This window comes from Nomascus leucogenys, chromosome 11, assembly GCF_006542625.1.
Source record: "Nomascus leucogenys isolate Asia chromosome 11, Asia_NLE_v1, whole genome shotgun sequence".
Taxonomy (NCBI): domain Eukaryota; kingdom Metazoa; phylum Chordata; class Mammalia; order Primates; family Hylobatidae; genus Nomascus; species Nomascus leucogenys.
In genome coordinates this window covers 60,006,303-60,028,872 of record NC_044391.1, presented here as the reverse complement: position 1 = coordinate 60,028,872, position 22,570 = coordinate 60,006,303, and the positions used below count along the sequence as shown (strand labels likewise).

The following is a 22,570-nucleotide window of genomic DNA, read 5'->3' as shown; positions in this document are numbered from 1 at the left end:
TTAACATGAATTGTTTTCTTACAATCAGCTTTTTGATCTATACATACATATATATTTTCTGTTTGAGAATTAACAGTAGCAACCTACTATTCTTTAGAATCATACCTTTTCAATATCTGAAGCAATATGTGTAAATTTGATGGCTTCAGTTCATATCTATGAACCTTAAGGCATCAAAATTTCCAAATGTCAGATTCAGACTTTTGAGTGGGTTTTGCTCTGATTTCAATTTTAATCTGGTTAAATTGTTAGATTACAAATTACTGAGCATTAGTTTCAGTAATCTCAAATTGACACATGTATGCAAATCATGGCATCAGATTTCATAATTATATATCCAGAAATAATAATTCCTTATATCATTTATAGGGATAAGAAACTCCTATCACTCTTGTGATCATTATAACCAGGCCCTAAAAATAAATGTTTTTTTCTCCCCAACTCTAAATTTACCTCCTTTCAATTTCCATTCGTTAGTCTTCATCAGCCCTTTTTTCCCTTACCAGAATTAATTTTATATATCTTTTTGTTTATATATGACAGCGCTTCAAATATTCAGCCCTTTTAAATTATGCTGTTGTATCCTCTCTCCAATAAATGTTCTTTTATCAGCTCAATAGTTTCATCATCTGTTCCTTATGTAATATAGTCTACAGATCCTTCATTCTGCTTCTACTGTTTTGTAAAGACTCCAATTTTTCAATGTTCTTCTTATAATGGGACATCTAAAACTACACCTCATTCCATATATGGCCTACATAGAATGCAGTAAGTCTACCACTGTCTTTCTCCTGAAATATTTATTTCTATTAAACAAATCATTGATAGTGAGTAGGCATATAAAATAAATGAATTTTGTTTCAGTGATTTTTTTCAGGCAATATAATGTCCAGTTCTTTAATATACCATTTAATAAGCATGCCACTTCTCCCTAGGGCTAGGTAAAGATTGACTAGATGCTAAAGATCTTCCAGATCAGCAGTGACCTTGACTTGTTAGGTGTGACTCTTCAACTACCTGTGGAAATACTTTAATAGTTCCATACTTATTCATATTGTCCACAAGAATATCATTTAAAAGTCTTATTGTATGGGCTTTATTAGAGTCAACATATATTGTGAATATGACATTCCCTTAAATTGGTATCTGTTAACCCTACAAAAAACTTTCCCCATGAGATTGATAAGCCCATGTTATCTTTTGTTGGTGAACATTTATTTTTAAGTGGATAATGATTTGCTTAATGTATTCCTCTTTGAGACTCAACAAGAAGTTGAGTTTCTGAAATCCACGTTTTTCCTGCTTTTTGGAAGATCAGGTCTACATATTTTGTCCCTTTTTTTGATCTTTTTGATTTCTTAGAGTACTGACAAGGATTATGACTACACAATGGCATATACTTTCAAAACCCTATGATAGAATGATTTAAAAACAGAAATACTTGAATTTATTGAATAAATCTCCATTGTCAGCTCTAACTTATCTTGGGCTCACGTTTCTTAATCATTTCTGCCCTCTTGCATCTTGAAGATTATTCTCTTTAATTAAGAAGATGGAAACAAAACAGTTTTCCTTTATCCCTATATTTGTCCTAATATTATGCCATTTGTCTTACATAATGGACATAATTCAACATAATTTGAAGCATATAATGCTTTGAGCGAAGGTACATTTGACTGTTTGTCATGTCTTAATTCATTATCATCTTTAGCCTCCCCAACACCATTATTTTAATTCAGACCCTCTCTTAAACTCCTTTGGGAGAGGGACAATGTTTTGATAATCTCTATATTTCCATAGTACATAGCCCAGTGCCATAAAGCAGAAACTACAAAAATATCAAATTTATGAGAAAGCTCCCTAAAGAGCTTCATTGTTTTTAATTTTTTTATTTTAAATTTTTGCAGGTACATAGTAGATGTATATTTATGGAGTACATGAGATGTTTGGATACAGACATGCAATGCACAATAATCATATCATGGAGAATGGGGTAGCCATCCCCTCAAGCAATTATCCTTTGTGTTACAAACAATCCAATTACACTCTTTTAGTAGTTTTAAAATGTACAATTATTATCAACTATAGTCATCCTGTTGGGCTATCAAACAGTAGGTCTTACTTTATTCTTTCTATTATTTTTGTACCCATTAAACATCCCCACCTCTCCCAACCCCCACTACCCTACCCAGCCTCTGGTAACCATCCTTCTACTCTCTATGTCCATGAGTTCAATTGTTTGATTTTTAGATCCCATAAATAAGTGAGAATATCCAATGTTTCTCTTTCTGTGCCTGGCTTATTTTACTTAACATAATGATCTCCAGTTCTGTCTATGCTGTTGCAAATGATATGATCTCATTCTTTTTTATGGCTAAATAGTACTCCATTGTGTGTATGTACATTTTCTTTATCCATTCACTGTTAGTTTAAATTCTCATTCTTTTAAAGTTTTCTTTGAGATTATCAGTTCTTTAAGTTGTTGATCTTTTTAACTCATTGTCCCTTTAGAATTTCTGTTCATTCAATTATTCCTATCTTCAATTTTTGTTTGAAACCTGCTTTCTTAGTATTTTAGGTGGCATATATGTTACACTTTCTCCAGCATGTTCCTTTACACCCCAGCTTGACGTAGAATTATGTCTTCCTGTTATTTGTCATTTCTGCTTCTTCCTTATTTGTCAGAATTCAGTACACTCAAATAATTCCCACTGTGGCTTCATTAAACCTTGGAGAGATGAAATTATTAATGAGAAAATCTAGATGTATTATAGTCTTTGCTCTTTGCAGAATGCAGCTGTTAGCAGATGCCTGATTAGTTGATATACTCCATCACTATTATTATTTCACACTTTGTCCTTTTGCTTAAGAGAGCAGTCTGGATTTTGTTACTAATTACTTACAAAGACTTCTTAAAGTTAGGGAAAAAAAAGCAAAACTAGTCTCATGATATAGTCTCATGATACTGAAGCGAGTCTTGGTTTGTTTGTTTTTTCCCTACCTTAGAGGCATAATCAACCCATTTCCTGCTTCAAAAGGAATCAGAGCTTTTCCACTTCAGTGTATTCACATAGCTGAAGGGCATACAAAAGCTGTGCTCTGTGTGGATTCTACTGATGATCTCCTCTTCACTGGATCAAAAGGTGCTAGTAGTTATCTAATGCAGATATTTAATAGCTTTTTTTAAAAAAAATTACATTTTTAACATGCTCTAAAAAACTGTCAAACTATTTAAGGCCAGAAAGAATCGGATAATCTGGTTCAACCCCTGAATGTAAAATATATAAAATTATTGCATAGTTGAGCAGCAAGTAAAACTTCTGTTGATGTTTTGTGAATACAGTGGTGACAGAATACATCTGTCTACAGTATTTGGGCATGTACTGCATGTAGGGTCCTGAATTTTGAAATGCAGGTTATATAAAAATCTATAAAAGGCTATTTAAATATACAATATGGGAAAGAGATAAGATGCGTAGCAACCACTATTTCTGCAACACTTACTACATATCAGGGGCTATGCTAGGCAGTATACTGGTATATCTCACCTAATTCTCACAACAATCTCAATGAGATACATGTTGCATCCTCATTTTGTAAACAAAGAAACTCAGGATTCAAGTGAATAAATACTTTTCTCAGGTAAATTTAGCTAGTAAGCGGAAGAACCAGGATTAGAAACCTAGGTATACCCTTCTCCAATCCTGCACTCTTAACCCCTTTGGTACAATTGCAAGTAACTGGAAACCAGCTATAAATGCTTTGAAGAGTTATAGACTAAGAGTTTTGGGGTTCTGGAAAAGGGAGGAATTATGCTCAGCTATGAGAAACAAGGAAGGCTTTGAGAAGGAGTCATTTAGGATGTACTTTATAGGACGGTTTGGATATTTACAGGTAGGAAGGAATAATCGAGATTACAGAATAACATAAGCAGAGACATGAAGATAAAAGTGGAGCATGTTTGGAAACTAATTCTAGTTGGGTTGAAAAATGGAATATGTATAAGAGAAGTGCTGATCGTTGAGGCTAGAAAGGTGAAAAGCAAACATGTACAGGAATTCAGGGAGCTAGTGAAAGTTTTTAGCATTTAGGGATAGTCCAAGATTCACTTTAATCAGCAAATATTTATTGCTCATTGTCTATGAAGGAAGTATAAGATCCCAGCTAGAACTTATGAATTGAGAATAAAAGTAAAGAAATTCTCCAATTAAAAAAAATATGTTCTTTGAAAATACTGTATTTTTCTAATGATTCAAATTAAATGTTTCTCTCCAGTATAATTAGACATTCAACATATCAGAAAAAGAAAAAGAATAGTTCTGTGATTATGTTTTTGGGTCAAAAATAAAAATACAATTTATCAATCATTGACCCTTGGGGGGAAAAATGTGTGTATATTTACTAGTGTAGAGAATGTTGTGAGGAGGTAAGAGTATGATCAGAGAAGAATGTTTTGAAGAGGCTGATCTGAGACTGCCATTCTAAATTCAGCGGCAATTTGAAGCAAGACTTTTTTGGTATGACCATTTCAAAATTTTTCATAAATATTTTTTCAATACCACATGATACGTACACCAGACATCCCAGACTTTTATCTGATCCTTTACACATACCTTGTCTTTGAGCCTGTTGCAGAGGGTCAAGGATGAAGTTAGGATCCTTGTTGTACGTTAATTACTATTTTCATTTCCTTCCCATAGAAGAGAAATTATTTAAATAATTTTTGTTGTTAAGAGAACCTAAAGTAGTTCATATTAACAGTGTTTTCTTTTTTTTATGTGTTCCTTTTAGATCGGACTTGTAAAGTATGGAATCTGGTGACTGGGCAGGAAATAATGTCACTGGGGGGTCATCCCAACAATGTCGTGTCTGTAAAATACTGTAATTACACCAGTTTGGTCTTCACTGTATCAACATCTTATATTAAGGTGTGGGATATCAGAGATTCAGCAAAGTGCATTCGAACACTAACGTAAGTAACTTGAAGACATATAGCATAAAGGAGGAATAGCTCTTCTTTTTTTTGTTTTTTGTTTTTACAAAATATAAGAGAGGACTATAAATGCATTTTAATTTTTGTATACCTGTCCACTTCCCAGAGGATATTAAAGTGTTCACAAAGAAAAGCACAGATAAAATAAGAGGGGGGAAAATTTGACAAATGAAATACAAGAGCCTGGTATTAAACAGAAAGGGATAAGCCATATTTGATCGGTGACTAAGTATACATTTCATATTTTCTCCCTCCCAAATATAAGGTATTACATTTTCATACTATTTCTTACTTGATAGAGTTCAATGTTTTATATTACTTGCTTACCATTCCTTGGGAAATGGCTGAAATCAGCATGGTAGGCAGTGAAGAGGTACTTACAACTTTTAATTAACAGAGATTGAAAAGCTGAGAGTGTTTTTTAAGGACTGAGACTGCTTTGGTGTGAGTACAAATTTCATAACTGCAGGTTATGTTGGATAATTGGAGGATGAATTTGTTTTTTCTGTGCTCATTATTGTATTTGTCTTTAAGAGTGTAAAACAAGTGATTCTTTTTGCTGTGATATTGATGAATTATTTTAATAATCAAAATTGACGTAAACTCGGTAATCATTTAAATGAGAGAAGGGAGCATAAGAAAGGTTAATTTTTACTAATTTATAGAGATAGTAGAGGCTATTTTTAAGTGCTGCTTTATAATTTGAGAACTACTTTATTATTCTTTGTACTGAATATAAGTCTTGAAACTTGTAGAAAAATAATACTATTATATCGTATATTAAGATATAATATATCTTATGGTAGAATTTACCAATTCAATTGAATCACTGAAGTTAAATTTGAAAAGATTGATTATGGCTTAATATTTTAGAAGTTAGCTAAGAAAATGTTTCAAAATTTAAAAAAAATTTCACCTAGAATTTATCTGAAGAAATAGGCATACGTTATGTTTAAGGCCTTAGATACTCCATCTATGATTGGGTTAAAATAAATGAAAACTGCAAATAATTCAAAAGGTCTCCATTGTCTTTAATCCAGAAAGGCAATTCTTATATACAAAAGAGTATTGGTAAGCCTGGCCCTTGGTTGGAGGGGGGTGGTGCTTCTGGAAGCTGTAGTAAAATGAATTACTTTTGTGGCAACGTATCATTTGTTGATTTTTTTTTTTTCTTTTTTTTGAGACGGAGTCTTGCTCTGTCTTCCAGGGTGGAGGGCAGTGGTGCAATCTCGGCTCACTGCCACCCCCACCTCCCAGGTTCAAGTGATTCTCCTGCCTCAGCCTCCTGAGTAGCTGGGATTACAGGCACACACCACCACCCCCAGCTAATTTTTGTATTTTTAGTAGTATTTTAGTATTTTTAGTAGAGACGGGACTTCACCATGTTGGCCAGGCTGGATTCAAACTCCTGACCTCAGGTGATCCACCCACCTCGGCCTCCATAGTGCTGGGATTACAGGGGTGAGCCACTACACCCAGCCATTTGTTGATTTTTTTATGTTTAACATTAAAAAAAATCTAATCTTTTCCGAAAGATGTTTTAGTCCTTCCTAACTCAGGGCCTGGAATTACTAGTATACCAAGTAAGAGTTTTAAACCATGTAATCTTATTTTATTCATTCATAATCTTACTTTATTTATTAATCTCTTCACTTATCAAATAATTATTTATATGCACCAACTCTGTGTTAGGTGCTGTGCTAGGTGGTATACATATAGTGACAAAAGGACACTGCTCTTGTTGTTGCCTACAGCCAGTTTCCTGGGAATTCAAGGAATTCTAAGCCAAACCCAAGTCCAGAAATGTGACTTTTTTGCTTTGTTTGTATCTCTTAAGGTCTTCAGGTCAAGTTACTCTTGGAGATGCTTGTTCTGCAAGTACCAGTCGAACAGTAGCTACTCCTTCTGGAGAGAACCAGATCAATCAAATTGCCCTAAACCCAACTGGCACCTTCCTCTATGCTGCTTCTGGAAATGCTGTCAGAATGTGGGATCTTAAAAGGTAGATACTTTTAAGAAAACATACCTCTTGCCTATGGCAAATACAACTTCAGACATTAATAACATTAGTGCATGTGAAATCCAATTTTTATGACCCCAGAAGTTAATGTAAAATCATAGGCTTTTTTATTCAGCATAGTACCTCTAAATGTCTCGTGTCCTTATTCACAAACTGACAATTTTCTCTTTTTTTTAATCTCCGTTGCTGGGGAAAATAAGTATATGGGGGAAAAATAAAATTGAAACATTACAATTTCTTAATATTTGCCTACAAGTCATGTTGTTTACTAGGAAGAGGCCAAGATTCTCATCCTAGTTTCACCAGCACTCTTGTTAGAGTTATTTCTTGCAACATCATTTAAGCATCTTATATCTTAAATTTTTTCATTTATAAAATTAATTTAACAACTTTAGGCATAAAGTCCTCACAGAATTTTTGTGAATATAAAATAAAATATATGTAATCTATGAAGTAATAAGAAGATAAAATAGTTAAAAAGAAAAAAGATAAATTAAAATTTAAGGCATTACATCTTTCATTCGATTTTTATTTCCTATGAAGTGTGAACTCTTTTCCTTTAGTTGAGTGTTTATGTTAGCTTGTTTTCTAGTTCTTAAAATTTTGGCAGCAAGGAAACTTTCACTTATTAGTTAACAAATATTTATTCAACCCAAATATGTCAGGCATTGCACCAACAGTGTGGTGAGTACTAGGAATAAAGACAGAGCAAGACAAATGTTGCTGGTCTTGAACTCCTGGGCTCAAATGCTCTTGCCACTTAAGCCTCCCAAAGTGCTAGGATTATAGGCAGGAGCCTCTGTGCCCAACCTAGATCTACCTTCTTAGAGCTCATCTTATAATGGAGGATAAAGGCCATTAAGCAGGCTATTACAGGATTCTTAGTAACATTTCCTGTTCAGGTAATATGGGGTGCCTCTCATCCAGAAGGGATTTGCCAATGGTAAATCAAATGGATGTTTTTTTGAAAAACATTGAGAAAAACTAGTGTTATAATTTATAACATTTAAAGCATGTTAAAGTATGACTGGCAAAGTATAATAAACATAATTTATAGATAAATAGATAAGAGAAAAAGCAGGGTCCTAACTACTGTATTATAAACAAAATGTAGAAAATTTAAAACAGTACTTTTTTAAGAAAATGAGAAAAGAAGTGAGGACTTGGTTTATTCTTGAAGATATTTAATCTGACTCATAGTAAGAGCACCATAGAAGAAATAGTCAAAATCATGACACAAGGCAGAAAAGATACCAGCTTTCGAAAATCTTTTGCACTTTTTAATTTGCTGATAAGTTTGACTCTTGGAAACCTGGTTGATTTCAGCAAGATACTACTAATTAAGTGTAGATCTTAACAAAGGAACTAAGAGAATAGTTTTCAAGAAACTGTAATATCTTAGAAGCTAGACACATGTCTTTATTCCAGCAGCTTGATTTGAGGTAGGGCTGTGAAACAAAGGTTCATTGTTACTCTCTGACAACTGACATCACACAGTTTTCTACCAGCCGCATAGCTGATCATTTTCATGTCTTTATAATAATTGATGAAATGGACCACTTATTGTCTGATGTACACATCCACACATATCTGTGTGTACATAGATATATGTATGTATATATGTGCATATATGTGTATATATGATGTACATGCATTTATGTGTATTTGTGAAAATGTGTGTGTAATAAAATAATTTTACTTTCTCAGTACTGTTACTGATTTTGTAATTACATCAGTGATATCATCATTTTATTTGAAATTCAAATTGGACCTAATCAGTCCTATGCCTATCACATATTCAGACATTTAGCAGATTAATGTTTAGGTGGATTTAGGTTGGAGTTAAAATTAATCATTTTTTGCACTTCTGCTGCTTTTTTGCTTACCTAAATGACATTAGTCAGCTTTGGAATAATTTATGACTCTCGCGTTTGCATCATAGATTATATTAGTTTTGACTAACTTGAACAGAGTTTCGTAGATGTGGAGCTAAAATGAAAAAAGCTGGTGATGCACACCTGTAAGTCCCAGCTACTGGGGAAGTTGAGGTGGGAGGATTGCTTGAGGCCAGGAGATTGAGACTGCAGTGTACCATAATCATGCCTGTGAATAGCCACCACACTTCAGCCTGGCAACATAATGGAACCCCATCTCTGTTTTTTTTTTTGTTTTTTTTTTTTTCCTTGAGTCGGATTCTCACTCTGTTGCCCAGGCCAGAGTGCAGTGGCTCGATCTCGGCTTGCTGCAGCCTCCCACTCCCAGGTTCAAGCGATTCTCCTGCCTCAGCCTCCTGAGTAGCTGGGAGTACAGGCACCTGCCACCACATCCAGCTAATTTTTATATTTTTAGTAGAGACGGGGTTTCACCATGTTGGCCAGGCTGGTCTCAAACTCCTGGCCTCAGGTGATACGCCCACCTCGGCCTCCCAAAGTGCTGGGATTACAGGCATTAGCCACTGCACCTGGCCCAAGATCCTATCTCTAAACATATAAAAAGAAAAAAAAAGTTAGTGAATTATTTTATGAAAGAATGTAGATTGTTTATGTTGAGGCTTAGTCCCATCATACTAAGAAATAATTTTAAACAAAACTATTTTTCTTTATTTTTAAAGGTTTCAGTCTACAGGAAAGTTAACAGGACACCTAGGCCCTGTTATGTGCCTTACTGTGGATCAGATTTCCAATGGACAAGATCTAATCATCACTGGCTCCAAGGATCATTACATCAAAGTATGTATAAGAGACTATACCTAATGCTAAATGACGAGTTAATGGGTGCAGCAAAACAACATGGCACATGGATACATATGTAACAAACCTGCACATTGTGCACATGTACCCTAAAACCTAAAGTATAATAATAAAAAAATAAATAAATAAAAATAAATAAATAAATAAACAAAACAGTGTTTACAAAAATTTTAAAAAAATAAAAAAAGAGACTTTCTGAATTATATTTGTCTATTAAATGATAATTTTGAAGTATTCACATTCATCTAGGACCCCTTTCTCTTATTTTCTTTTTTCCTTTCTAGTCTTTGCTTTTTCTTTTTAATCTTTTCCTCATTCATAGTTAGTGGTTTTGTTATCTTATTATTCAATCATGCATTCTCACTTTTCATAGAAGAAAGGTTGGAAACCATTTTAAAGCTCCTTTAACTCAGTCTTCCAACTCGTACATGAGTCTTATTGTCATGATCTTTTATCCTGAAAATATTATGATCTTCAGAATTTTATGAAATTAACAGGTAAGGTAAGGAAAGATGCATAGTTTGATTCTAAAAATGTTAAATTTAAATGTTAAATGAAGTACTAATAAAGGACATTCACATGGCCAGAAGGCCATTAGAAATTCAAGTCTAGAGTTTAAAATAAGTTGTGACTAGAGATGTAGGTTTGGGGAGCCATTCAAAGAGAACCAGATGTTCAAAGAGTTAAGAGTTGACGATGTGGCCAAGGTGGAGAGAAGCTGACTGGGAACTCAGCCTTGGGGAATATCTGTGAGAATCAATAGGAAGAAGGTAAGAAAGAGAGGTAGGAAGAATGTAAGTACTCATTCTAGAAACCTTGATTAAGAAATGAGAGATGGGTTAATGACTTGAAATTAGAATGGTTAAGAAAAGAGGATTTTATATACTAGAGACATGAACATATTTATGTACTTAGGAATTGGGCTTAGTGGAGAGGGAATGAGTGAGGAGAAAACTGAAGTGGTGGCAATTGATGAAGGTGGTAGGAGGAGTTAGATCATAGATGTGAACATTGAAAATAAGTAAGTATACTTTAGCCTCTGATAAAGAAGAGAAGGGTAAGAAGAAGTTTGAAGATAACAAGAAACTTTTAGAATGGAGGAGAGTGTCTAAAAAGTTTATTTTTTATGACACTAGCCTTTTCAGGAAAGCACAAGGTTATGGGCTAAGAGAGATGAGTGCAACTGAGGAAAGTGAAAAGGTTTTGAACAGCAGCTTTGGGGAATTGGAGATGACCTCCGGGCCTGCAGAGTTACCTAATAGTCATTAAATAATAACCATATTGTTTATTTGAATTTCAACTGGATTGATATGTAATATTTTTATTATTGAACATATCATTTGTGCACTTATACATGAAAAAAATCTGGTTTCCTTTCTTAAAAGCCTACAGACACAAAGCATGTAACATGCAAGCAAAAGTAGTGTGAAAAAAAGGGCACAGGTTTATCCTCAGTTATCATTCATGCCAGGTTAATTTAATTAACTTAGTAAAACATGCATAACAACAAATAACAAAACAAAACAATAATTAAGAGGTGGTGCCATGTTGCATGCCTGTAATCCCAGCTACTTGGGAGGTTGAGGTAAGAGGATCGCTTGAGCCTGCAATTAAGGCAGCTGTGCAATATGATTGCACCTGTGAATAAGCACTGCACTCCAGCCTGGGAAACATAGTGAGACCTCATCTCAAAATAATAAATAAAATAAATAAAAAGAAAACATTTAACAAACCAGAAACAATAGGTAACAAAACAAGTCATGTCTGATTAAACACATACATGTGTATGTGTTTCTAGGACTGTACAAATGTTGGTGTTTATTTGCAATTTAAATAGGATAACTGCTTTGTTTCTACCTTTTTAGATGTTTGATGTTACAGAAGGAGCTCTTGGGACTGTGAGTCCCACCCACAATTTTGAACCCCCTCATTATGATGGCATAGAAGCACTAACCATTCAAGGGGATAACCTATTTAGTGGGTCTAGAGATAATGGAATCAAGAAATGGGACTTAACTCAAAAAGACCTTCTTCAGGTAATGCAGAACCTTTTCATGGTATAGAGTAGGCATTTCAACACAATCCTGTAGCCTGTAGAAGAACTTGAAGAGCTTCTATGTAGATTTTTATCATTTACAGATAATATTAATCAGGCCTTTTTCTTAAAGAATGTTTCATCCTCCCCAGAGTTCTTCACTGGGAGAAGGGAAACATTCAACATTGAATAATACCTGCTAGATAAGAGAAGAAGAGATGCTGATAAGAGTTGAAAGATCTAGGGTTGCTCCATGCATGTGTTTATTAAATAAAATCAGCCTGGGAGTAGTGCAGTTGCAGTTTCTCATTTTGTTTTGCTTTTGTTTTATGTACACGTATTCCAAAGAGTTCCAAGTTTAGCTAAAGTCAAGAGTAATATAAATAATTCCTTATTTATAAGAGCATTTTCATGCATCTAAGAGTGGTGGTTCTCTCATTTCCTACAAAATAATAGTTGGGTTGAAGTGATGTGTCAGTAAATTCAAATATTGCTCTTTTCCTAATTCCCTGGAAAAGAAATTAGTTAACAGATGAAATTCTTTTCAATTTCAAGTTTTTCCTTATATATATGTGTGGGTATGTATATGTCATAGTTGCTTCCACTTTCCTGCTTGTAATCAGCAGATGAAAACCAAACAAACAAGAAACATAAATATTAGGAAAAACTTGGCAATAGATGCATATACAGCGTTGCATTCGAAAGCTTTTTAAAAATAAACCTGCATTCATGATTATAATTTTATATTGTGCATATAAATACACCTATGCATGAAGTATAGTCATATAGTCTGATCTTGTAATTACTGTTTACTCATCATGAAATATGTAGATTATCTCTGGTCTTCTGCAGAAATCTTCAGGCCTCTATATTCTCTATTGAAAGTTTAAACTGGTGGTATTATGAGCCAGTCCTTATAGTCCACATACCAGGTTGCAGTTTTCAAACTTGCTTTATTTAATACATTTTGGAGAAAGGTAAGATATTTACTGCCCATGAAGAGGATGTGATACTCGAAAGTTCTATATACTTTCAGGGTCTTTTACATTCTGTAAATTATAGCCCTTAAATGCTGATAACAATGATGAAAATTAGTGAGGCAAGTTGGGAAGCAAATTATCCATTTATTTCTTTAAATCACTAAGAGTGATTGCATAGAAAATAAACTTTCTCCAGGTAATTCCGAATATTAAGTTTTGGCAATAAAATGTTTTTCAGTTTATTTTCATGTGAAAATGTCAGTTTGGAAGCTCTCCTTAAGCTGCTGATTTCACTTTTTTTCTTTTAGCAAGTTCCAAATGCACATAAGGATTGGGTCTGTGCCCTGGGAGTGGTGCCAGACCACCCAGTTTTGCTCAGTGGCTGCAGAGGGGGCATTTTGAAAGTCTGGAACATGGATACTTTTATGCCAGTTGGAGAGATGAAGGGTCATGATAGTCCTATCAATGCCATATGTGTTAATTCCACCCACATTTTTACTGCAGCTGAGTAAGTTTTCTTATATTATTTTTCTCTATATTGGTTGTTTCCGTTCAGATTTAATAAATATGTTGTAAATATCTAGAAACATTGAATATGCAAAATCCTTCTTATAATCGTTCTAATGTCTATTTTAAGATGTCTTATTTATATTTTCTGATGTACATGTGGGCACTGAATTTAGGCACCCCAGGTTACATGACAATACTGTTACTCCTGTATAGCACTCTGCTTATTTTAGGAAGTGTGCTGTCACATGTTTCCTTGATGATTTTGACTTTTAGAAAATAATGACTAATTTCTAAGGATTTTTATTTTCAGAAGGGCAACAAATTTGCCATTCTTCATATTTGGAACAAATTATTTAAAAACTCTCTGTGCTTCCTCCTCCCTTTAAAGTATAAGTACGTAGTAATAACATCTGCTTCCTCCCGCTTGTGGATGGCTGGATTGATTGACTCATTTGTTCATTCACAATGAGTCTTCTAAGTGCTGGGAATTGTTCCAGACTCCTGGGAATAGAGCAGTGAGCAAAACAGATCCCCAAACCCAGTCTATATTCTTATGAGAAGAAATGGAAAATAAGTAGAATATGTTAGATGGTGACAAGTGCAATGGTGAAAAAGAAAAGAGAGAAAGGGGATGGGATTTTCCTAGGGCAGGGTGACAAAATAGGGTGGTCAGTGAAGGCCTCATGGAGAAAGTGACATTTAAGATACTTGAAGGAGGTAGAAAGATGTGACTGTAAAATGACAGTTTATATATATAAATGACATTATATATAGTATATGTATATATGTACTTTGAAAAGGAAAGTGTATGTATTATATAATGTGAAGTGTAGGTCTCATTCAAATGAAATGTAATTTCTTATGAATATCTATCTAAAACACCTCCCAATTTTGTTTGTGTACCATTTATATCTCTTTAATTTGAGCACTGCCTTTATTCAGTGTATCTCAAATGCATGAACACCCTGATTTTATTTTGAAGCCTTTACTTTATTTCTGTGTCATTTATTTTTATTTGTGCAGTTTCCATTGAATTTCTCCTTTCATTTAGATTTACTTTCATCTTTAAGTTGCATCAGAGCCGATTTATTTTGTTTTTCTAAGGTGCTTACCTTTGATGCTTCATTGATGCTATTTCCAAGATGCATTACTTTCTGAAAAGTCACCACTTTTGCTTACTTCCTTGGAAACTTCTTGTGTCCTTGAAAATTTACTGGATATATCCCACATTGGCTGTGGGACACCCGATACAAGACTTAGTATTGTGTATCAGTGAGGCCTGGGGATTGACATGTAATGTAATTATACTTACTTACCTTCCAGGATATGGTCTCAGTTTTGAAGAGCTAAACTTTTTTTTTTTTTTTTAACTTTTATTTTAGGTTCAGGGGTGCATGTGCTGGTTTTTTATATGGGTAAACTTGTGTCACCAGTGTTTGTTGTTCAGATTATTTCATCACCCATGTACTAAGCCCAGTATCCAATAGTTACTTTTTTCTGCTCTTCTCCCTCCTGCCGCCCTCCACCCTCAAACAGGCCCCAGTGTCTGTTGTTCCCTTTTTTGTGTCTATGAGTTCTCATCATTTAGCTCCCATTTATAAGTGAGAGCATGTGATATTTGGTTCTCTGTTTTTGCATTTGTTTGCTAAGGATAATAGTCTCAGCTCCATCCATGTTCCCACAAAATACATGATCTCATTTATTTTTATGGCTGCATAGTATTCCATGATGTATATGTACTGCATTTTCTTTATCCAGTCTGTCATTGATGGGCATTTAGGTCGATTCCATGTCTTTGCTATTGTGAATAGTGCTGTTATGAACATTTGTGTGCATGTGTCTGTATGGCAGAATGATTTATATTCCTCTGCTATACACCCAGTAATGAGATTGCTGAGTCAAATGGTAGTTTTTTAGCTCTTTGAGGAATCACACTGCTTTCCACAGTGGTTGAACTGATTTACACTCCCACTAGCCAGTGTATAAGTGTTCCCGTTTTCCACAACCTTGTTGACATCTGTTAGTTTTGACTTTTTAATAGTAGCCATTTTGACTGGTGTGAGATGATATTTCATTGTGGTTTTGATTTGCATTTCTCTAATAATGTTGAGGTTTTTTTCATATTCTAGTTAGCGGCATGTATGTCTTCCTTAGAAAAGTGTCTGTTCATGACCTTTTTCCACTTTTAAATGGGTTGTTTGTTTTTTTCCTTACAAATTTGTTTTAGTTCCTAAGATGCTGGATATTAGATCTTTGTCAGATTCATAGTTTGCAAATATTTTCTCCCGTTCTGTAGGTTGTCTGTTTATTGATAGTTTCTTTTGCTGTGCAGATGAAGAGCTAAACTTTTTCTCAGCTTACTCAGTGTATGTCACGTGCAAATATGTCTACTACATATTTTCAAAATCACAGGAAAATAACCAATAAAATCAGACGGAATTTTAAAAAATTAGTTCCACTTATTTATTTAATAAATATTTATATAGTGCTTACTATGTGCGAGGCATTGTTCTAAGTGCTTTGCAGATATTAACTCATTTAGTCCTGAGACTAACTCTAGAAGTTAAGTATTATTATTATAATCTCTATTTTACAAATAGGAAAACTGAGGCACTTTATAACTTACACAGATAATTTCATCATACCTGTCATTTCTGGATCTGATATCATTGATTTTTCTCATAATTACTGGTCTCATTTTCTTCTGCTGCTTTTCATGTCAAGTAATATTTTATTAAATGTTAGACATTGTAATATTTTGAGTATCTCAATTTTGTTGTACTTTTTATTCATTTAAAGAGTATCAGGCTTTGTTTATCAGGCAATTGGATTACTTGTTCAGTTTTATGTTTTTAACACTTGTTTTTAACCTTTGTTAGGTAGGTCTAGAGTAGCCATTACTCTAGGGTTAGTTGGCTCTCCTACGAAAGTTTAACTCTTCCTGCAGTTCTACTGAATGTCCCAGGTGTTCAGTGGTATCTCTCTACTATACCGGTCAGAAATTGAACATCTCATAGCCCTGTATGAACTCTGGGAGGTTTTCAATATATAGCTCCCTGGTAGCTGTTTGCTGTCTGACCTTATAGTTGCACTCTACTCATGTACAACTTAACATTCAGTCAAAGACTTTAGGGGACCCTATGTAGATTTGTAGAGTTCTTTTCTCTGCATAGATCTCTCCTCTTCTCTACTTTCTGGATTTTGTTTTCTGTCTCTTCAACTAAGTGCTCCTGTGGTTCTCTGCTCGGGTTCTCTCTCCCTTTGCTGTGGTGTGGAAAATGCTTCCAGGCAGATACCTGGGGCTATCACACAGTTCATCTTTGTTTCCCTTTTCTCCAGGATCACAGCCTCGCACTGCCTGTTGCCTAGTGTCTGAAAACAGCTGCTCCATAAATTTTGTCAAGTTTTCTCTTTGTTTATAATAGGGGGGTTAACCTAGTGTGAGTTACTCTGTCATGACTAGTGGTGGAAATTTAATCATCTCAAACTTAACGTATCCAAAATTGAGCTCCTGATCTTTTCAAGAAACCTGATCATTCTACAACCTTCTCCATCACAGTTGATGGCTTCCTTGACATTTCTGTGCTCGGGACAGAACCTTTCATTCCTCTCCTTCTTTTGTACTCCATATCTAATCCATCATCAAGTGCTGTTAGTTTTACCTTTAAATTATATCTACAGTCTAACCACTTCTTACCACATCCTCTACTTCTTCACCAGACTTAATCACCATCAACTCTTGGATTACTGTAATAGACTTCTAAACAAAGTCCTTTGCTCATATGTAGTCTACACTCAACACAAAATCTAGAATAATTCTTTAAAAGTATAAGTTAGATGATATTCCTTCTCTATTCAAAACCCTACAGTGGTCCTCCATTTCACTTAGAGTTGAGTCCATACTTGATCTTGCCCTCTGAAGATCTGTTATCGCCCTTGCCTTATCATCTGGTACCCTCTGGCTTGTCCTTTTCTTGCAATCCCAATAACCTCTTTGCTGGTCCTTGAACATTCCAAAGCCACTCCTGCCTGAGGGCATTTGCCCTAGCTGCTCTTTTGGCCTGGAATGTTTTTCTCTCAAATGTCCTGACCCTGCAAGTCTTTCTTCCTCAGTAAGAGTATCCTGGCCATTTTATTTAAAATTGTAATCTCTCCTATCACCTAGCACTCCGGGTCCCCTTGGTTGTGCTCTCCTTTTTTTTTCACCCCTGTGGCACTAGTCACCTTCTAATATTTATTATCACCTTTTAATCATTTATTGTGGTTTATTGTCTGTCTCCTTTTGCTAGAATATATGATCTACAAAGGCAAAAGATTTGAGCTTTTAAATTTTATTTTTGTTTTTTTAAAACAGCATATCCTGGCCAGGCGTGTTGGCTCACGCCTGTAATCCCAGCACTTTGGGAGGCCGAGGCAGGTGGGTCACGAGGTCAGGAGATCGGGACCATCCTGGCTAACACGGTGAAACCTTGTCCCTACTAAAAATACAAAAAAATTAGCCGGGCGTGGTGGCGGGCTCCTGTAGTCCTAGCTACTCGGGAGGCTGAGGCAGGAGAATGGCGTGAACCCAGGAGGTGGAACTTGCAGTGAGCTGAGATTGAGCCACTGCACTCCAGCCTGGGCCACAGAGTGAGACTCTGTTAAAAAAAAAAAAAAAAAAAAAAAAAAAAAAAAAAAAAAGCATATCCCAAGCACTTAGAATGCTTTTTTTTAAACAAACACAAACAAACAAAAAAAGCATATCCCAGGGTGGGCGCAGTGGCTCACGCCTGTTATCCCAGCACTTTGAGAGGCCGAGGCAGGCGGATCACGAGGTCAAGAGATCGAGACTGACCAACATGGTGAATCCCCGTCTCTACTAAAAACGCAAAAAAAATTAGCTAGGTATAGTGGCATGCACCGGTTTTCCCAGCTGCTCGGGAGGCTGAGGCAGGAGAATCTCTTGAACCTGGGAGGCAGAGGTTGCGCAGAGGAGCTGAGATCGTGCCACTGTATTCCAGCCTGGCAACAGAGCGAGATTCTGTCAAAAAAAAAAGCATATCCCAAGCATGCTTGGCATGTAGCAGGTTCTCAGTAAACATTTGTTGAGTAAATGGTTGAATGAATAAATGCAATGCTTGAATGGGTGGATAAATGAAAATAGTCCATTGCTGTTATCAATGGATGTGTGCTGTGTGGGATGGTGAGAAGATAACTGATTAAAATCTAGAAAGCCTGGGTTCTAGAAAGCCTTTGCTGTGTTACATTGGCACTCCACTAAACCTTTTTTTCCCTTGGGATGGAATACATAATCTCTGAAGTGCATTTTAACTATTAAATTCCATGGAAACTCTTATTTATGTTTTTTACTTTGGATTAATCAGGAAATTGGAAAAAGAAACATTTCTTTAACCATGAGAGATATGTTAAGAAATGTGATTATCTAATGACGGGTCCCCAGTATTCACCTGCGAGGGCAACAGAAACATGTTTTCTCAGAAATACTGTTTCTTCTCTTTTTATAAAAAATTTCAATTTCAATTAACAATAACTGTATATTTACGGGGCATCAGAATCGCTTTTAATCTTCTACATTCTGTGCTAGGTGGAGTATTAGTTCACTTCTCAGTAGCCTCTTGCTTTTTCTGTAGGCTTATTTGCTGAGTTTACCCAGAGATAATTCTTCATGACTTTGCCAGATTAGCTAACTCCCTAGAAACCCTGCCCCAGCTTTCTCCCTGCCTAGAAGCCTCACTGTGACCTGCAGGCTGTTTTGCCTAAAGACTTCTGACACTATGTCAAATCACATACTGTTTTTTGGAATAATGAGTGCAGACCCAGTGTTAAAGAGATAGAGCTCTGGAGCCAGACTGCCTGGATTCACATCTCAGCTGTGTCACTTACATGTGATCTGGGCCTTAATTAGCTCTTCAATAAAAAGAGGATTATAGTAGTACCTATTGCTAATGGTAGTTAAAGGGAATTAAATGTGTGTTAACATATGTAAAGGGCACAGGGTAACAATGCCTGGCTCACAGTAAGCCCTTGATAATATAAGCTGTTATCATTATTAAGGTATGTGTTTGCTATACAAATGAGACAATGCATATTTGTACTTGGATTTCTTGAAGACCTATGTAGAAAATATTTCCATGATAAGTAATCATAAGAGCTATTTCTTTATCTTTCTGCCCTTGTTCAATATATCCATGTTTTGTTTATTTTTTTGTAGTGATCGAACTGTGAGAATTTGGAAAGCTCGCAATTTGCAAGATGGTCAGATCTCTGACACAGGAGATCTGGGGGAAGATATTGCCAGTAATTAAACATGAATGAAGATAAGTTGTAAACTGAATGCTGTGATAATACTCTGTATTCTTTATGGAAAATGTTGTCCTGCACTTATTAGGCAAAACATATGAGTTGGATTAACTGGAAAATATATCTGAGTTCAACTGCTGACTATAAATGGTATTCTAATAAAATTGTGTACTATCCTGTGTGCTTAGTTTTAAGATCAACCAATAGATATATATCCTACAATTGATATATTGCTTTATTCGCACTTTTATTGTGGCTGAATTTTTGTGCCTATCTATAAAACACACTTTCAAATTATTTGAATTACCAAGACGTCTGCTTTTGTGACAGTCAGAAAACACACCTGGAATACAATGCAGCCCACCGTTAACTCATTCATATAGTCTATTCAAGTGATTTATGTATTTAAACATATTGAAAATGTTAGTCAAATTGTGGTTTGCTTGCCAGGTATTTGTATCAGTCTGTAGTGGGTTCCCAAATTTCAAAGCTCTTTCAATGTAATGGACAAAAATAAGATATGAGAATATTATTGATGAATTTTCATAAGGTGGAATTGATCTTAATCTACTAACAGAGAAGGGGAGACAGTTTGTGTTAAATGTTGACATTTACTTGTATTGACCAAAGTTTTGCAGCTCTACTATATTCTGTGCTCAGGACTAAAATGCTGTTAAATTTTTTTTTTTTTCCAGTGCTGTGCATATATTCTGTGATGGGAAACATTGTTGATGTCCTAACAGAAATATATTTTGATCTGTTTTCCTATGGAGTTGTTTCTATTATGACCATTTAATTTTGTTTTTATTTAATGGTAGTATTTCCTTCCCTTTTATCTATTTTTTTATATGCTGCTAAATATATTTTAAATATATTATGTTTGTGAACCTTGGTAGCTATGATGAGAGCTATTATCATCTGTGGTGGGAAAAGCTATGTAAATAGGTAGATTGTATAGAGAGACTATCTTGTGTTGTGCCTGTATGAATTTTTAAAAGTTGTTGACTGGATTTTGCAAAAGGATGTATAATATTTCTGTCTGCTCAGAATATTAATTTGTAAATTCTGCAAGTTTAATTTTTATGTAGATGGTATAACATTTGAAAATACTGTCTTATGTGATTTTTTTTCCCCTGAAAATATTTGCTTGTAAATGAAAACTTAGCTAGGGCTTAAATAAACATGTTGCTATGAAATTATTTTTACTGTATTGTTCTTTTTCCAAATTGCAAGAGAATGGCCAGTGTTTGTAAAACTTTATTTTATCTTTGTGTGATGGAAGAAAAGGCATGTTTTTGGCTATCTGGCAATCCATATGCATTCCTTTCTTTGCTTACTAGACGTGAAATATTCTTGAGAATTTTAAACAGTAACCTAATCTTGATGAACCATGGAAACTCACTATTTAAAGCAATTAAGTTCAACTGTGTAATTTAGGAATTTGAACATGGATGATAAAACAAAACAAAACAAAATTCCTGTAAATATTAAGATGGTGGTGACCTTGTTTTCTAGAGAAGAGAAGGGGTGGCTGGTGACTGGCAGGTGTCACAGCAGATGAGTTGGGAGAGTTGGGAGGGTTGGAAGGGTCCTTCTGGGGTCCTAGCAATGTTGTAATTTTTGACCTGGGTCCTAAACTTAAGCATTCACCTTCTACATACATGTTAAACTGTACGTATATTTCTCTATCCTCTTTTATGTATGTGCATATGTTCTAAGTTTCATAGCAAAATAATTTTTGAAAAAAGTTTTAAGGAAGAGATTTTCCTATAAGGACAAAACTCAGCTCCTTTGTAATTTTGCCTCCTTCCCTGAAAGAAGGTACCATGCCAAGATCTGAAAGAGACTTCAAGACTATTTTAATTTCAAGTCTCTTGCAGTGTTTCTTTTTTGCAGGGTTATAGCTCAATAATTCATTAGTTTGATAATTGACTTATTCAATAGACGTTTAGTGAACATACACATTGCCAAGTATTGGGGGTGAAAAAATAACAAAACTGAGATGGCACTTGCCCTCTGAGTAGAGTGAGATAATAAAACCAGCATTTACATAATAGCTTGGTAAGTGCTCAGATAAAGTCCAGGGTGCTTTAGCACCTATTAGAGGTATCCAAACTTAACTGCAAATCCAATGAGAGGTCCTGAGCACTGTGTTTGGTTGTGCAAAATACAAAGTTCAGTGTCTAATTTTACCTTTTAAAATGCTGGAGGCTCAGCTACTGTGGATCTGATTTAAGAAATTCAAAAGCGTATGTAAAAGAGGCAGCCTTCTTTAAAAAATTTACATTTTGAAACATGTTAACTCCTAAAGATCCCATTCAGAAATGTTAAAATAACTCTTAAAGCAGTTGAGATAGTGCCTGTAAGATTTAAAATGGATTACTCCACACTATGTATTAAATATATGTTCTATTCCCCCATACACACAGAATAGCCTCTTTTTTTTAGAAGCTATGTTTCTGGTTTTAAATCCAAATCTCTAAAAGGTAGCTAAGAAATAATTACAAGATTTTGCATATTAATTCAGCTCTACCTTACAGCTTCACACTTATTATTTAACTCTCAGGTGATGTGAGTCTTTCATAAAAATTTAAATTAAAATCATCAACAAGCAACAGCTTGTTTCATGCTGCTATTTGCTACTTTTCCCAAGTGTTTCCCATACCTTAACTCAAAATGATTTCAAATTCTGTTTTCAACCTCATAATAGATTATTTTTCTGCTTCGTTATTGGGGATTTTATTTGCCAACTACTGTGCAGATGCTAATGGCTGGGATTTTGTATTTACAAATTATAAATATAAAATGTACAGATTGCTGTGTGTGAACGTCAGTATACAAAAATAAGAGTTGTCTATCCTTTCAGTTTTTAACCATAGCAAGATGCTTAATCACTTTTAAAATATGCTGCCACTAATCTCTCCTTTTATTTTTTAATATCTTGATGAGGATAATAATTATAATAGCCAACATTTATTGAGC

The 22,570-nt window shown here is 34.8% G+C and overlaps 1 protein-coding gene across 11 annotated transcripts in view; it reads left to right on the top strand.

Annotated features, from left to right (window-relative positions):
• KIF21A (kinesin family member 21A) overlaps window positions 1-20,787 on the top strand; it is a 155,422-nt gene extending 134,635 nt beyond the window's left edge. For all 11 annotated transcript variants that reach the window (XM_003252305.3, XM_030822625.1, XM_030822627.1 and 8 more), the window contains 7 exons: window positions 3,007-3,143; window positions 4,792-4,972; window positions 6,831-6,995; window positions 9,625-9,742; window positions 11,629-11,799; window positions 13,087-13,286; window positions 19,500-20,787. In XM_003252305.3, coding sequence (XP_003252353.2) covers window positions 3,007-3,143; window positions 4,792-4,972; window positions 6,831-6,995; window positions 9,625-9,742; window positions 11,629-11,799; window positions 13,087-13,286; window positions 19,500-19,593 — 1,066 coding nt within the window. In that variant the 3' untranslated portion in view covers window positions 19,594-20,787. The remainder of the gene's footprint in view (window positions 1-3,006; window positions 3,144-4,791; window positions 4,973-6,830; window positions 6,996-9,624; window positions 9,743-11,628; window positions 11,800-13,086; window positions 13,287-19,499) is intronic.
• Window positions 20,788-22,570: the final 1,783 nt, after the last annotated feature.